At 33.4% G+C, this 16,934-nt stretch overlaps 3 protein-coding genes across 9 annotated transcripts in view; all 3 read left to right on the plus strand.

Annotated features, from left to right (window-relative positions):
• LOC145055414 (uncharacterized) overlaps positions 1–5,269 on the plus strand; it is a 36,958-nt gene extending 31,689 nt beyond the window's left edge. For 4 of the 7 annotated variants that reach the window (XM_079003725.1, XM_079003726.1, XM_079003730.1 and 1 more), the window contains 7 exons: positions 17–94; positions 719–1,312; positions 1,478–1,662; positions 1,748–1,863; positions 1,962–3,351; positions 3,429–5,011; positions 5,183–5,269. In XM_079003725.1, coding sequence (XP_078859851.1) covers positions 3,294–3,351; positions 3,429–5,011; positions 5,183–5,242 — 1,701 coding nt within the window. In that variant the 5' untranslated portion in view covers positions 17–94; positions 719–1,312; positions 1,478–1,662; positions 1,748–1,863; positions 1,962–3,293 and the 3' untranslated portion in view covers positions 5,243–5,269. The remainder of the gene's footprint in view (positions 1–16; positions 95–718; positions 1,313–1,477; positions 1,663–1,747; positions 1,864–1,961; positions 3,352–3,428; positions 5,012–5,182) is intronic. The other 3 variants (XM_079003728.1, XM_079003729.1, XM_079003727.1) reach the window with 3 other exon arrangements.
• A 1,492-nt stretch (positions 5,270–6,761) lies between these two features.
• On the plus strand, positions 6,762–8,734 carry LOC145051057 (uncharacterized). The gene is made up of 6 exons (XM_078999204.1): positions 6,762–6,768; positions 6,838–6,911; positions 6,994–7,095; positions 8,362–8,407; positions 8,477–8,550; positions 8,633–8,734. Exons 1-6 carry the CDS (start codon positions 6,762–6,764, stop codon positions 8,732–8,734), a joined length of 405 nt encoding a protein of 134 aa, XP_078855330.1.
• Positions 8,735–11,710: 2,976 nt separating this feature from the next.
• On the plus strand, positions 11,711–13,683 carry LOC145051058 (uncharacterized). The gene is made up of 6 exons (XM_078999205.1): positions 11,711–11,717; positions 11,787–11,860; positions 11,943–12,044; positions 13,311–13,356; positions 13,426–13,499; positions 13,582–13,683. The coding sequence occupies exons 1-6, from the start codon at positions 11,711–11,713 to the stop codon at positions 13,681–13,683; spliced, it is 405 nt and encodes a 134-aa protein (XP_078855331.1).
• The last annotated feature ends 3,251 nt before the right edge of the window (positions 13,684–16,934 follow it).

Genomic DNA, 16,934 nt, shown 5'->3' on the forward strand with positions numbered 1-16,934 from the left:
TGACATGTAATTCCAGGTTTGGAAATTTTAATTGGGATCTTATTCATACGATTCGACATATGCAGAGAGGAAGGGTTTGATCAAGAAAGATGTGGTATGAAAAGGACCATACGATTTAAATTATTTAAAATGTTTGTTTTTTCCTTTAAAAAAAATTTAAGTATTTTTTTTAAAGCTAAGGATTGACAGTCATTGTTGTTCCATGAGGGTGATGATAATCCAAACATTCGCCTTTTGCATTTATTAAGTTTTGGGTTTTGATTGAGTGTGGTTTGGTTTTTATGATTTATGAGTAAGGACTAAGGAGATTGAGAAGATTAAGATAAGTGGAAAAAATCATTATACTTGAAAGTAATCATTCTTTTTTATAATTATTTTTTTAAGAAGGTTGGTGCCAGGGATGAACCTTGCGACAAAACTAAACTTAATTGTTACTTTTTTTTGTGTTTTTAATCATACACACAATATTTTGCTAATATTTGAAATAAACATTTTTTTTCTCACAAGGGTATTTTGCTTATATAATAAAAATAGAAGAATGTAACTGAAACTCTTCCACCGGCCCCTATGAATGGTTCAAGTCCATCAAATATGAAATTCGAAGGAATTTGACAGAATTGAATTCAGTCCAAATTTTCAACCAAATGATTGCTTGAATGACTTCTATTTCTACCCTCACAAACGACAATACTAATAAAAAGTTATTACATGGTTTCAGCAAAGTAGAATGCTATAAGGCAAAAAGGTTTTTGTGGGAGGAGTTGAGCACCTTCATCTATACGGAAGCCAAGGTAAAAAACCAAGCTATACTTTGTTAATTGCTTAACAATATACATGCAAAAGTGGTCTATGTTATAGCTTTGTTGCAAGGTTTGTCCCTGGTATTGATGTTCTTACAAATTGTCTATGAAGTCCAAAACCCAAAAATTAAACTAAACCTAAAACAAAATTAAGATCCAGGGTACCAATATTTTCATAATCAAACAACATTGTAATTTTATTATTTTACCGTACCTAGAAAGACTAAACATGTTTTCGTATTAGTTAATTATTTTTTCATATATTGCATTATAAAATTTACCATTAAGACTCTGTATTGTGCAAAATAATCACTTTGACATTTCAGTTGCTGAGAATTTCTTCTGATAGTGGTATGATGTGATGGGTAATCATTTCTTGTTGAGTGCATTGATAAGATTCTTTACTGAAATGATGCTACAACCTTCTAGCTTATGAGCTAATAATGACTTTCTCTTCCATCAGCAACTTGGGTTAAGCTAAGCTTGTATCATTTTTAAAACTTATTACTCAGGTAACTTCAAATCCTTTTGTTGAATCACAATTTAGTGTCTGAATTTTCGCTAACTTTATCTCTTTATTATACCTAAACACCTCTAGTAACATGAGTTTAGGTAATCTTTCATGATTTCTGGCATTTGATTACTGATTTATTTGCATATGAATTGGTGCTTTTTAGGGTAGTAACAACCATCACCATTTTCGTCCACCAAAACCAGATTGCAAGTATACCAAAGTTGAATTTTTTTCTTTCTTCTTATTCTTTTCCCTACATAGTAAGGGGGATGTAGCAGTTTCCTATGAAAACCTGATTGCAAAGGTTGCTGTTGGAAGTCTTGAAATTAACTTCTATCCATTGGATGTGTAAGTATCAGCAGTCTCAAATTGGTTTATAAAATGCCAATTGTTTCTCCATTATTTTTTCTAATGCTGCCTATGCTCATTTCAGTTATGCATATCTTATCCTTCTATGGCACACATCAGATATATAAAAGGTCCAACCAGATCGTATTGATGTGTACTTTGGTGCCTCATTTGGAAATATCAAGGAGTAAGAAACTTCAAGTTAAGGTTCTTTTTCCAAATATATTAGGAAAAAAATGAAAGTAGATTGCTATTTCTTGCATTTAAAGCAATATTGATGTATATTATCCGTGTTTCAGAAGTAATTCAGAAGACAATCATTAGTCAGAGTTTTTGATGGTCATGGTCAAATACTCAAAGTCAAAATCATGGTCAAAATGGAAGGAGGAGAAACAATTGATCCAGTGTCCTCAAAATGCCCTCTGTAGTTCCCAATAAAGTCCCTGAGGGTACCTCTTGAGGTCATTCATTATTAAAAGTAAATTTCATTTATTTTTTCAAAAATAATTAGGCTTTGTCTTAATGAAAAAGTTATTATTTTTCATTTATTTATTATCACTGGTATGGGAAAGCAATGGCAGCATCCTTTGATAAAGAAATGTTAGTCAATCTTTTTTTTTTCTTTTAAACATTAAAAAAAATGTTATCAGTCATTTGGTAAACATGAAGACCCCTGGGATTCTTCAGTTGTCAATGCAGATTAAAGAGAAGCTGAAAGAAGTTGATCAAAATGGTAAATTTTTTTGGTAGCAATTAACAAATTTAGATAGTACAAAATGCAACTTCATAATTTTAACTAGACAATAGTACAATTCCATTATAATGTTTGGCATGCCATAAAATATTACATACATTAAAATGGAACAAATTAACCCCATAGGAACCAAATTCATTTTATTTCTAGTGAAAAAATGAAAATAAGAATTTAATATTGGTTTCGAAGTGAAAAAATAAAAATAAGAATTCAATATTGGTTTATTCTTGAATCTGTACTTTAAATCTATTACTACATCTGATGTGTTAGCATATCCAGCTGATTTGAGGAAAAAAAAGTTTATATCAGGTTGTTTATTGTTCCTTATATAAGGCACATTACCCTTCTTTTCTTTTTTCAATAAGTGCTGCACTGGTAAAGTGCTACCTGGATAATGATGCCTTAAAGTTCCTGAAATTTGTGTCTATATCTATGTCCTACTTGATAAAAAATGCTTTCATATGGTGTATAATTCAATCAATCTATTTTTTTACGTTAAAATTTCACTTAAATTAAAAGTTATTGATGTGAAATTCATTATTAAGAAAAGGAGTAAATTACGTGAATGGTCCCTGTGGTTTAGTGTAAATTACACGCTTGGTCCCTAACTTATTTTTCTAACTCGGACTGTCCTCAACTTTTAATTATGTAACCCGCCTAGTCTCTATTCTCACATTCCGTCAATTGTTTCCGTTAGACACCCCACGTGCCTTGCACGTTGGGGTATAAAAGTCTTTTCACATATCCAATGTTATACCGCCAAGAAAAAAAAGGACGTATCGTTGATCAACGTGATCAGACACAAGCTTCACAGACAAAACCTTTGAAAACCCTTTGAAAACCCTTGATCGAAAGAACCCTATATTTGAAAACGACGATGGCGCCTTGGAGGATACGTGCTACCATGGACGAGATTGACGTTGCTCGTAGATATGGTAAGTGTTTACTCCCTCAATCAGTTAGTAACTTAAAAAGAAAAATGTGACTAACCAATCTTTCCGTGAATATACAGCCGGACATCCGACGATATTCTCTGTCCGATTACACCATGGTGGACAGTTTACAAAGTTCCCTGGAAGAAAGTACATCAAAGGCAAACAAAATTATGTTGATTTACTAGACATTGACACCTTTTCCATTCACGACATTGACGAGATTATGGAGGAACTTGGGCATATTGATTCAGACGAAACACTACTCTATTATCATTTCCTGAGACCATTTGGCGATTTGGATTTTGGGTTATTTGCTTTGGGTTCAGATCAGGATGTTCATCATCTGGGTACGTATGTTGCTAACCATAAGCTAATAGATGTATATATTGAGCATGGGAAAACAAATTTACATACTTATTCTATGTCCCCCCCTAGTAAGGTTAAAATTGTTGAAATTAAAGAGCCACCAGCTTGCTCCAAACAGTTGTTTTTGGAGTGGAATGACTCTCCAATTGAGCATGAGAGTGTTCCAGACCTAACAGAAGTTGAGAATGATAGTCATTTGGACAAAGAACCATCTTTGGTCGACCATATTGAATTTGAAATGAATGTAGAGAATGACGATGATTATGATGGTAGTGGACACAACAATGGCAGTGGAAATGATGAGTTTGATGATGATAGTGAGAGTGAAGATAGTGATTTTTTTATTGATGAGGACAATCTCATACACGATGTTGATGTGGATATGAAAGATTTCCATATGAACATTGACAAGGATGTAGAATGGGTTGGAGGTTCTTCTGAAAGTAATGTACTTGAAGATACACAACAAGATGACTTAGAAGTGATCAACACAGAGGTTTTGTTGTCTGGGTCTTCATCAGATGAGGCAAATGATGGTAAGCGAAGGAAAACTATTAGGGCCATACAGAGGGCTTATGAAAATGATGCAGCTTTGGTTAGTGAGCCCTTCTACATTTTTCAAACTTTCAGTTCATCTAAGGACTTTAAGACACAAGTGAAACTACATTCCATAAGGACAAGAAGGGAAATACAATTAGAGAAAAATGATAAGAATAGGGTTAGGTTTGTATGTAAGGGCACTATACCAAATCTTGCTACTAATGAAGAAGAGAAATGCCCATGGGTTATATATTGTAGTAAGTGGAAGCGTGACATAGATTGGATGGTTAAGACATACACGAAGGAGCATCGATGTCTACAAACAAGGAAAGTCAAAGCATGTGACTATAAGTTCCTTTCAGAGCATATAGTACAAGTTATTGAGACAAACCCAAAGATTCCTATTAGGGCTTTACGAGAGCAACTCCAACGTGAGTACCAGATGGACATTTCGCATATGAAAACTTTTAGGGCAAAGCAGCAAGCTTTAAAGCATGTTCAAGGAGATTATGCCAGCCAATACAAGTTGTTAAGGGACTATGTTTTAGAGGTACAAGCACGTAACCCAGATACTACGGTTAAAATTGATGTTGAAAGTGAAGCGAATCCAACTGTTGAGACAAGAACATTCAGGCGTATCTATGTTTGCATTGGAGCTTTGAAGCGAGGTTTTGCAGCGGGAAGAAGGGACTTTCTTGGACTTGATGGAGCCTTCGTGAAAGGTCCATATCCCGGCCAAGTTTTGTCTGCTGTGGTAAGATCTTCTTATTTCTTTTTGTATTGTATGTTCTTTATTTTAAGTAGTGTTAACTGACCAATGTTTTCTGGTAATTTATGTTTCTTATCAAAGGCATTGGATGGTAATTTATGTTTCTTCAATGTCTTTCACCCAATATATTATATTTATTGCAATTTCATCTTGTAGAGTATTTCCCCCCGGAAAAGGCTAAAAGGTTTACAAAATTTGGAGAAAGGAAGGGTTTGATCAAGAAAGATGTGGTATGAAAAGGACCATACGATTCAAATTATTAAAAATGTTTGTTTTTTTTCTTTAAAAAAAATTTAAGTATTTTTTTTAAAGCTAAGGATTGACAGGTCATTGTCGTTCCATGAGGGTGATGATAATCCAAACATTCGCCTTTTGCATGATTTATTGTTGGCTTACTCTCTTCAACAACTTTGATCTTGGTTATTGTCAGGTAACATATATGTCCCTATTATTTATAGAGTAAATTACAATTTTGTCCTTGTGGTATTTCAAAAGTTATGGTTTTCATCTAGTTGTTTCATTTGTTGCACAGGTGGTCTACAAAGTATAGCTTTGTTAATCTGTCACCATGATCCTTTTCATCATCATCTACCCAAGCAATAAATCCTTTACGTGGTTCCTGTCAATTTCAAAAGCCACGGTTACAATACCTATAATCGCATACAGTGATATCCCCATCTAGGGTTACGATTACAAAATTCTCAACTACAACATACCTTAATTGGACATGCGTAAAAGGGTCTTCCTGGATTATTGTTAGTAGTTGAAGTCCGAATTACAGCAGCACGCCCACAATCGCATTGAACCATCCTTGATTTGAAGGAGATTAGGTGTAACCGCTTCAAACGATGGAGGGTTGAAAGAAACTCTAAATTAGGTTCGATCCTGATGAAAAATTAGTATTTGAAGATCGTTGGAAATGTGAAAAGACTTTTATACCCCCAACGTGCAAGGCACGTGGGGTGTCTAACGGAAACAATTGACGGAATGTGAGAATAGGGACTAAGCGGGTTACATAATTAAAAGTTGAGGACAATCCGAGTTAGAAAAATAAGTTAGGGACCAAGCGTGTAATTTACCCTAAACCACAGGGACCATTCGCGTAATTTACTCTAAGAAAAGCTACTTTTAATAAAAAGTAATTAAGCTTTTCTCTAATATAATTGTTACTCTTTCATGACAAAATTGTTTTTCATTTATTTTAGCAGTTTGATAAATTATCGCTAAAGCATCCTTTGGTGGTTGAAGAGGAACACACATTTGGTTTTAATTTTTTTTTTGGTAAATTTCAGAAAATATCAACATGCCTCATTCTTTTTTTACCAATATAGGAAATATACTTTATTTTTACTGACGATAGCAATGGGTAACCCATAATACCATACTTAAAAATCTGCACTCATTATGACAATATTCTTATATCTCTTTATTAATAATAGCAGATTTTTGCTATATAGGTTATACAGTGGTCAAATGTTTTGAATTATGAAGGCCTAATCATGGATCCAAATACTTCATAAAAGAAACCATTCTATGGGGAGGTGGAATACAGCTTTCCAAAAGAGGTCTTTATAGTTTAGTACAATTTACACTTTTACCCTTTTGGCTAATTTTAAATAAATCTGTTAATGACATGTAATTCAAGGTTTGGGAATTTTTATTGTGATCTTATTCATACGATTTAACATATGCACAGAGGCGGTATATTGTCTCAGTTAAAACATCAGAAAAACCAATGGCAGGTGATGACTAATTTGCCCTTCAATGTCTTTCACCCAATATATTATATTTATTGCAATTTCATCTTGTAGAGTATTTCCCCCCGGAAAAGGCTAAAAGGTTTACAAAATTTGGAGAAAGGAAGGGTTTGATCAAGAAAGATGTGGTATGAAAAGGACCATACGATTCAAATTATTAAAAATGTTTGTTTTTTTTCTTTAAAAAAAATTTAAGTATTTTTTTTAAAGCTAAGGATTGACAGGTCATTGTCGTTCCATGAGGGTGATGATAATCCAAACATTCATTGTTGGCTTACTCTCTTCAACAACTTTGATCTTGGTTATTGTCAGGTAACATATATGTCCCTATTATTTATAGAGTAAATTACAATTTTGTCCTTGTGGTATTTCAAAAGTTATGGTTTTCATCTAGTTGTTTCATTTGTTGCACAGGTGGTCTACAAAGTATAGCTTTGTTAATCTGTCACCATGATCCTTTTCATCATCATCTACCAAAGCAATAAATCCTTTACGTGGTTCCTGTCAATTTCAAAAGCCACGGTTACAATACCTATAATCGCATACAGTGATATCCCCATCTAGGGTTACGATTACAAAATTCTCAACTACAACATACCTTAATTGGACATGCGTAAAAGGGTCTTCCTGGATTATTGTTAGTAGTTGAAGTCCGAATTACAGCAGCACGCCCACAATCGCATTGAACCATCCTTGATTTGAAGGAGATTAGGTGTAACCGCTTCAAACGATGGAGGGTTGAAAGAAACTCTAAATTAGGTTCGATCCTGATGAAAAATTAGTATTTGAAGATCGTTGGAAATGTGAAAAGACTTTTATACCCCCAACGTGCAAGGCACGTGGGGTGTCTAACGGAAACAATTGACGGAATGTGAGAATAGGGACTAAGCGGGTTACATAATTAAAAGTTGAGGACAGTCCGAGTTAGAAAAATAAGTTAGGGACCAAGCGTGTAATTTACCCTAAACCACAGGGACCATTCGCGTAATTTACTCTAAGAAAAGCTACTTTTAATAAAAAGTAATTAAGCTTTTCTCTAATATAATTGTTACTCTTTCATGACAAAATTGTTTTTCATTTATTTTAGCAGTTTGATAAATTATCGCTAAAGCATCCTTTGGTGGTTGAAGAGGAACACACATTTGGTTTTAATTTTTTTTTTGGTAAATTTCAGAAAATATCAACATGCCTCATTCTTTTTTTACCAATATAGGAAATATACTTTATTTTTACTGACGATAGCAATGGGTAACCCATATTACCATACTTAAAAATCTGCACTCATTATGGCAATATTCTTATATCTCTTTATTAATAATAGCAGATTTTTGCTATATATGTTATACAGTGGTCAAATGTTTTGAATTATGAAGGCCTAATCATGGATCCAAATACTTCATAAAAGAAACCATTCTATGGGGAGGTGGAATACAGCTTTCCAAAAGAGGTCTTTATAGTTTAGTACAATTTACACTTTTACCCTTTTGGCTAATTTTAAATAAATCTGTTAATGACATGTAATTCCAGGTTTGGGAATTTTTATTGTGATCTTATTCATACGATTTAACATATGCACAGAGGCGGTATATTGTCTCAGTTAAAACATCAGAAAAACCAATGGCAGGTGATGACTAATTTGCCCTTCAATGTCTTTCACCCAATATATTATATTTATTGCAATTTCATCTTGTAGAGTATTTCCCCCCGGAAAAGGCTAAAAGGTTTACAAAATTTGGAGAAAGGAAGGGTTTGATCAAGAAAGATGTGGTATGAAAAGGACCATACGATTCAAATTATTAAAAATGTTTGTTTTTTTTCTTTAAAAAAAATTTAAGTATTTTTTTTAAAGCTAAGGATTGACAGGTCATTGTCGTTCCATGAGGGTGATGATAATCCAAACATTCGCCTTTTGCATGATTTATTGTTGGCTTACTCTCTTCAACAACTTTGATCTTGGTTATTGTCAGGTAACATATATGTCCCTATTATTTATAGAGTAAATTACAATTTTGTCCTTGTGGTATTTCAAAAGTTATGGTTTTCATCTAGTTGTTTCATTTGTTGCACAGGTGGTCTACAAAGTATAGCTTTGTTAATCTGTCACCATGATCCTTTTCATCATCATCTACCCAAGCAATAAATCCTTTACGTGGTTCCTGTCAATTTCAAAAGCCACGGTTACAATACCTATAATCGCATACAGTGATATCCCCATCTAGGGTTACGATTACAAAATTCTCAACTACAACATACCTTAATTGGACATGCGTAAAAGGGTCTTCCTGGATTATTGTTAGTAGTTGAAGTCCGAATTACAGCAGCACGCCCACAATCGCATTGAACCATCCTTGATTTGAAGGAGATTAGGTGTAACCGCTTCAAACGATGGAGGGTTGAAAGAAACTCTAAATTAGGTTCGATCCTGATGAAAAATTAGTATTTGAAGATCGTTGGAAATGTGAAAAGACTTTTATACCCCCAACGTGCAAGGCACGTGGGGTGTCTAACGGAAACAATTGACGGAATGTGAGAATAGGGACTAAGCGGGTTACATAATTAAAAGTTGAGGACAGTCCGAGTTAGAAAAATAAGTTAGGGACCAAGCGTGTAATTTACCCTAAACCACAGGGACCATTCGCGTAATTTACTCTAAGAAAAGCTACTTTTAATAAAAAGTAATTAAGCTTTTCTCTAATATAATTGTTACTCTTTCATGACAAAATTGTTTTTCATTTATTTTAGCAGTTTGATAAATTATCGCTAAAGCATCCTTTGGTGGTTGAAGAGGAACACACATTTGGTTTTAATTTTTTTTTTGGTAAATTTCAGAAAATATCAACATGCCTCATTCTTTTTTTACCAATATAGGAAATATACTTTATTTTTACTGACGATAGCAATGGGTAACCCATAATACCATACTTAAAAATCTGCACTCATTATGGCAATATTCTTATATCTCTTTATTAATAATAGCAGATTTTTGCTATATATGTTATACAGTGGTCAAATGTTTTGAATTATGAAGGCCTAATCATGGATCCAAATACTTCATAAAAGAAACCATTCTATGGGGAGGTGGAATACAGCTTTCCAAAAGAGGTCTTTATAGTTTAGTACAATTTACACTTTTACCCTTTTGGCTAATTTTAAATAAATCTGTTAATGACATGTAATTCAAGGTTTGGGAATTTTTATTGTGATCTTATTCATACGATTTAACATATGCACAGAGGCGGTATATTGTCTCAGTTAAAACATCAGAAAAACCAATGGCAGGTGATGACTAATTTGCCCTTCAATGTCTTTCACCCAATATATTATATTTATTGCAATTTCATCTTGTAGAGTATTTCCCCCCGGAAAAGGCTAAAAGGTTTACAAAATTTGGAGAAAGGAAGGGTTTGATCAAGAAAGATGTGGTATGAAAAGGACCATACGATTCAAATTATTAAAAATGTTTGTTTTTTTTCTTTAAAAAAAATTTAAGTATTTTTTTTAAAGCTAAGGATTGACAGGTCATTGTCGTTCCATGAGGGTGATGATAATCCAAACATTCGCCTTTTGCATGATTTATTGTTGGCTTACTCTCTTCAACAACTTTGATCTTGGTTATTGTCAGGTAACATATATGTCCCTATTATTTATAGAGTAAATTACAATTTTGTCCTTGTGGTATTTCAAAAGTTATGGTTTTCATCTAGTTGTTTCATTTGTTGCACAGGTGGTCTACAAAGTATAGCTTTGTTAATCTGTCACCATGATCCTTTTCATCATCATCTACCCAAGCAATAAATCCTTTACGTGGTTCCTGTCAATTTCAAAAGCCACGGTTACAATACCTATAATCGCATACAGTGATATCCCCATCTAGGGTTACGATTACAAAATTCTCAACTACAACATACCTTAATTGGACATGCGTAAAAGGGTCTTCCTGGATTATTGTTAGTAGTTGAAGTCCGAATTACAGCAGCACGCCCACAATCGCATTGAACCATCCTTGATTTGAAGGAGATTAGGTGTAACCGCTTCAAACGATGGAGGGTTGAAAGAAACTCTAAATTAGGTTCGATCCTGATGAAAAATTAGTATTTGAAGATCGTTGGAAATGTGAAAAGACTTTTATACCCCCAACGTGCAAGGCACGTGGGGTGTCTAACGGAAACAATTGACGGAATGTGAGAATAGGGACTAAGCGGGTTACATAATTAAAAGTTGAGGACAATCCGAGTTAGAAAAATAAGTTAGGGACCAAGCGTGTAATTTACCCTAAACCACAGGGACCATTCGCGTAATTTACTCTAAGAAAAGCTACTTTTAATAAAAAGTAATTAAGCTTTTCTCTAATATAATTGTTACTCTTTCATGACAAAATTGTTTTTCATTTATTTTAGCAGTTTGATAAATTATCGCTAAAGCATCCTTTGGTGGTTGAAGAGGAACACACATTTGGTTTTAATTTTTTTTTTGGTAAATTTCAGAAAATATCAACATGCCTCATTCTTTTTTTACCAATATAGGAAATATACTTTATTTTTACTGACGATAGCAATGGGTAACCCATAATACCATACTTAAAAATCTGCACTCATTATGACAATATTCTTATATCTCTTTATTAATAATAGCAGATTTTTGCTATATAGGTTATACAGTGGTCAAATGTTTTGAATTATGAAGGCCTAATCATGGATCCAAATACTTCATAAAAGAAACCATTCTATGGGGAGGTGGAATACAGCTTTCCAAAAGAGGTCTTTATAGTTTAGTACAATTTACACTTTTACCCTTTTGGCTAATTTTAAATAAATCTGTTAATGACATGTAATTCAAGGTTTGGGAATTTTTATTGTGATCTTATTCATACGATTTAACATATGCACAGAGGCGGTATATTGTCTCAGTTAAAACATCAGAAAAACCAATGGCAGGTGATGACTAATTTGCCCTTCAATGTCTTTCACCCAATATATTATATTTATTGCAATTTCATCTTGTAGAGTATTTCCCCCCGGAAAAGGCTAAAAGGTTTACAAAATTTGGAGAAAGGAAGGGTTTGATCAAGAAAGATGTGGTATGAAAAGGACCATACGATTCAAATTATTAAAAATGTTTGTTTTTTTTCTTTAAAAAAAATTTAAGTATTTTTTTTAAAGCTAAGGATTGACAGGTCATTGTCGTTCCATGAGGGTGATGATAATCCAAACATTCATTGTTGGCTTACTCTCTTCAACAACTTTGATCTTGGTTATTGTCAGGTAACATATATGTCCCTATTATTTATAGAGTAAATTACAATTTTGTCCTTGTGGTATTTCAAAAGTTATGGTTTTCATCTAGTTGTTTCATTTGTTGCACAGGTGGTCTACAAAGTATAGCTTTGTTAATCTGTCACCATGATCCTTTTCATCATCATCTACCAAAGCAATAAATCCTTTACGTGGTTCCTGTCAATTTCAAAAGCCACGGTTACAATACCTATAATCGCATACAGTGATATCCCCATCTAGGGTTACGATTACAAAATTCTCAACTACAACATACCTTAATTGGACATGCGTAAAAGGGTCTTCCTGGATTATTGTTAGTAGTTGAAGTCCGAATTACAGCAGCACGCCCACAATCGCATTGAACCATCCTTGATTTGAAGGAGATTAGGTGTAACCGCTTCAAACGATGGAGGGTTGAAAGAAACTCTAAATTAGGTTCGATCCTGATGAAAAATTAGTATTTGAAGATCGTTGGAAATGTGAAAAGACTTTTATACCCCCAACGTGCAAGGCACGTGGGGTGTCTAACGGAAACAATTGACGGAATGTGAGAATAGGGACTAAGCGGGTTACATAATTAAAAGTTGAGGACAGTCCGAGTTAGAAAAATAAGTTAGGGACCAAGCGTGTAATTTACCCTAAACCACAGGGACCATTCGCGTAATTTACTCTAAGAAAAGCTACTTTTAATAAAAAGTAATTAAGCTTTTCTCTAATATAATTGTTACTCTTTCATGACAAAATTGTTTTTCATTTATTTTAGCAGTTTGATAAATTATCGCTAAAGCATCCTTTGGTGGTTGAAGAGGAACACACATTTGGTTTTAATTTTTTTTTTGGTAAATTTCAGAAAATATCAACATGCCTCATTCTTTTTTTACCAATATAGGAAATATACTTTATTTTTACTGACGATAGCAATGGGTAACCCATATTACCATACTTAAAAATCTGCACTCATTATGGCAATATTCTTATATCTCTTTATTAATAATAGCAGATTTTTGCTATATATGTTATACAGTGGTCAAATGTTTTGAATTATGAAGGCCTAATCATGGATCCAAATACTTCATAAAAGAAACCATTCTATGGGGAGGTGGAATACAGCTTTCCAAAAGAGGTCTTTATAGTTTAGTACAATTTACACTTTTACCCTTTTGGCTAATTTTAAATAAATCTGTTAATGACATGTAATTCCAGGTTTGGGAATTTTTATTGTGATCTTATTCATACGATTTAACATATGCACAGAGGCGGTATATTGTCTCAGTTAAAACATCAGAAAAACCAATGGCAGGTGATGACTAATTTGCCCTTCAATGTCTTTCACCCAATATATTATATTTATTGCAATTTCATCTTGTAGAGTATTTCCCCCCGGAAAAGGCTAAAAGGTTTACAAAATTTGGAGAAAGGAAGGGTTTGATCAAGAAAGATGTGGTATGAAAAGGACCATACGATTCAAATTATTAAAAATGTTTGTTTTTTTTCTTTAAAAAAAATTTAAGTATTTTTTTTAAAGCTAAGGATTGACAGGTCATTGTCGTTCCATGAGGGTGATGATAATCCAAACATTCGCCTTTTGCATGATTTATTGTTGGCTTACTCTCTTCAACAACTTTGATCTTGGTTATTGTCAGGTAACATATATGTCCCTATTATTTATAGAGTAAATTACAATTTTGTCCTTGTGGTATTTCAAAAGTTATGGTTTTCATCTAGTTGTTTCATTTGTTGCACAGGTGGTCTACAAAGTATAGCTTTGTTAATCTGTCACCATGATCCTTTTCATCATCATCTACCCAAGCAATAAATCCTTTACGTGGTTCCTGTCAATTTCAAAAGCCACGGTTACAATACCTATAATCGCATACAGTGATATCCCCATCTAGGGTTACGATTACAAAATTCTCAACTACAACATACCTTAATTGGACATGCGTAAAAGGGTCTTCCTGGATTATTGTTAGTAGTTGAAGTCCGAATTACAGCAGCACGCCCACAATCGCATTGAACCATCCTTGATTTGAAGGAGATTAGGTGTAACCGCTTCAAACGATGGAGGGTTGAAAGAAACTCTAAATTAGGTTCGATCCTGATGAAAAATTAGTATTTGAAGATCGTTGGAAATGTGAAAAGACTTTTATACCCCCAACGTGCAAGGCACGTGGGGTGTCTAACGGAAACAATTGACGGAATGTGAGAATAGGGACTAAGCGGGTTACATAATTAAAAGTTGAGGACAGTCCGAGTTAGAAAAATAAGTTAGGGACCAAGCGTGTAATTTACCCTAAACCACAGGGACCATTCGCGTAATTTACTCTAAGAAAAGCTACTTTTAATAAAAAGTAATTAAGCTTTTCTCTAATATAATTGTTACTCTTTCATGACAAAATTGTTTTTCATTTATTTTAGCAGTTTGATAAATTATCGCTAAAGCATCCTTTGGTGGTTGAAGAGGAACACACATTTGGTTTTAATTTTTTTTTTGGTAAATTTCAGAAAATATCAACATGCCTCATTCTTTTTTTACCAATATAGGAAATATACTTTATTTTTACTGACGATAGCAATGGGTAACCCATAATACCATACTTAAAAATCTGCACTCATTATGGCAATATTCTTATATCTCTTTATTAATAATAGCAGATTTTTGCTATATATGTTATACAGTGGTCAAATGTTTTGAATTATGAAGGCCTAATCATGGATCCAAATACTTCATAAAAGAAACCATTCTATGGGGAGGTGGAATACAGCTTTCCAAAAGAGGTCTTTATAGTTTAGTACAATTTACACTTTTACCCTTTTGGCTAATTTTAAATAAATCTGTTAATGACATGTAATTCAAGGTTTGGGAATTTTTATTGTGATCTTATTCATACGATTTAACATATGCACAGAGGCGGTATATTGTCTCAGTTAAAACATCAGAAAAACCAATGGCAGGTGATGACTAATTTGCCCTTCAATGTCTTTCACCCAATATATTATATTTATTGCAATTTCATCTTGTAGAGTATTTCCCCCCGGAAAAGGCTAAAAGGTTTACAAAATTTGGAGAAAGGAAGGGTTTGATCAAGAAAGATGTGGTATGAAAAGGACCATACGATTCAAATTATTAAAAATGTTTGTTTTTTTTCTTTAAAAAAAATTTAAGTATTTTTTTTTAAAGCTAAGGATTGACAGGTCATTGTCGTTCCATGAGGGTGATGATAATCCAAACATTCGCCTTTTGCATGATTTATTGTTGGCTTACTCTCTTCAACAACTTTGATCTTGGTTATTGTCAGGTAACATATATGTCCCTATTATTTATAGAGTAAATTACAATTTTGTCCTTGTGGTATTTCAAAAGTTATGGTTTTCATCTAGTTGTTTCATTTGTTGCACAGGTGGTCTACAAAGTATAGCTTTGTTAATCTGTCACCATGATCCTTTTCATCATCATCTACCCAAGCAATAAATCCTTTACGTGGTTCCTGTCAATTTCAAAAGCCACGGTTACAATACCTATAATCGCATACAGTGATATCCCCATCTAGGGTTACGATTACAAAATTCTCAACTACAACATACCTTAATTGGACATGCGTAAAAGGGTCTTCCTGGATTATTGTTAGTAGTTGAAGTCCGAATTACAGCAGCACGCCCACAATCGCATTGAACCATCCTTGATTTGAAGGAGATTAGGTGTAACCGCTTCAAACGATGGAGGGTTGAAAGAAACTCTAAATTAGGTTCGATCCTGATGAAAAATTAGTATTTGAAGATCGTTGGAAATGTGAAAAGACTTTTATACCCCCAACGTGCAAGGCACGTGGGGTGTCTAACGGAAACAATTGACGGAATGTGAGAATAGGGACTAAGCGGGTTACATAATTAAAAGTTGAGGACAGTCCGAGTTAGAAAAATAAGTTAGGGACCAAGCGTGTAATTTACCCTAAACCACAGGGACCATTCGCGTAATTTACTCTAAGAAAAGCTACTTTTAATAAAAAGTAATTAAGCTTTTCTCTAATATAATTGTTACTCTTTCATGACAAAATTGTTTTTCATTTATTTTAGCAGTTTGATAAATTATCGCTAAAGCATCCTTTGGTGGTTGAAGAGGAACACACATTTGGTTTTAATTTTTTTTTTTGGTAAATTTCAGAAAATATCAACATGCCTCATTCTTTTTTTACCAATATAGGAAATATACTTTATTTTTACTGACGATAGCAATGGGTAACCCATAATACCATACTTAAAAATCTGCACTCATTATGGCAATATTCTTATATCTCTTTATTAATAATAGCAGATTTTTGCTATATATGTTATACAGTGGTCAAATGTTTTGAATTATGAAGGCCTAATCATGGATCCAAATACTTCATAAAAGAAACCATTCTATGGGGAGGTGGAATACAGCTTTCCAAAAGAGGTCTTTATAGTTTAGTACAATTTACACTTTTACCCTTTTGGCTAATTTTAAATAAATCTGTTAATGACATGTAATTCCAGGTTTGGGAATTTTTATTGTGATCTTATTCATACGATTTAACATATGCACAGAGGCGGTATATTGTCTCAGTTAAAACATCAGAAAAACCAATGGCAGGTGATGACTAATTTGCCCTTCAATGTCTTTCACCCAATATATTATATTTATTGCAATTTCATCTTGTAGAGTATTTCCCCCCGGAAAAGGCTAAAAGGTTTACAAAATTTGGAGAAAGGAAGGGTTTGATCAAGAAAGATGTGGTATGAAAAGGACCATACGATTCAAATTATTAAAAATGTTTGTTTTTTTTCTTTAAAAAAAATTTAAGTATTTTTTTTAAAGCTAAGGATTGACAGGTCATTGTCGTTCCATGAGGGTGATGA

Source organism: Lactuca serriola, chromosome 5 (genome assembly GCF_051521515.1).
Source record: "Lactuca serriola cultivar US96UC23 chromosome 5, Lser_US96UC23_V15, whole genome shotgun sequence".
Taxonomy (NCBI): domain Eukaryota; kingdom Viridiplantae; phylum Streptophyta; class Magnoliopsida; order Asterales; family Asteraceae; genus Lactuca; species Lactuca serriola.

Excerpts from the sequence above, each read along its gene's own strand:
- LOC145051057 (XM_078999204.1), top strand. Across the intron at positions 6,912-6,993 it reads GTTTGATCAAGAAAGATGTG|CTAAGGATTGACAGGTCATT; the intron begins GTATGAAAAGGA and ends TTTTTTTTAAAG. Across the intron at positions 8,551-8,632 it reads GTTTGATCAAGAAAGATGTG|CTAAGGATTGACAGGTCATT; the intron begins GTATGAAAAGGA and ends TTTTTTTTAAAG.
- LOC145051058 (XM_078999205.1), top strand. Across the intron at positions 11,861-11,942 it reads GTTTGATCAAGAAAGATGTG|CTAAGGATTGACAGGTCATT; the intron begins GTATGAAAAGGA and ends TTTTTTTTAAAG. Across the intron at positions 13,357-13,425 it reads ATCAGAAAAACCAATGGCAG|AGTATTTCCCCCCGGAAAAG; the intron begins GTGATGACTAAT and ends TTCATCTTGTAG.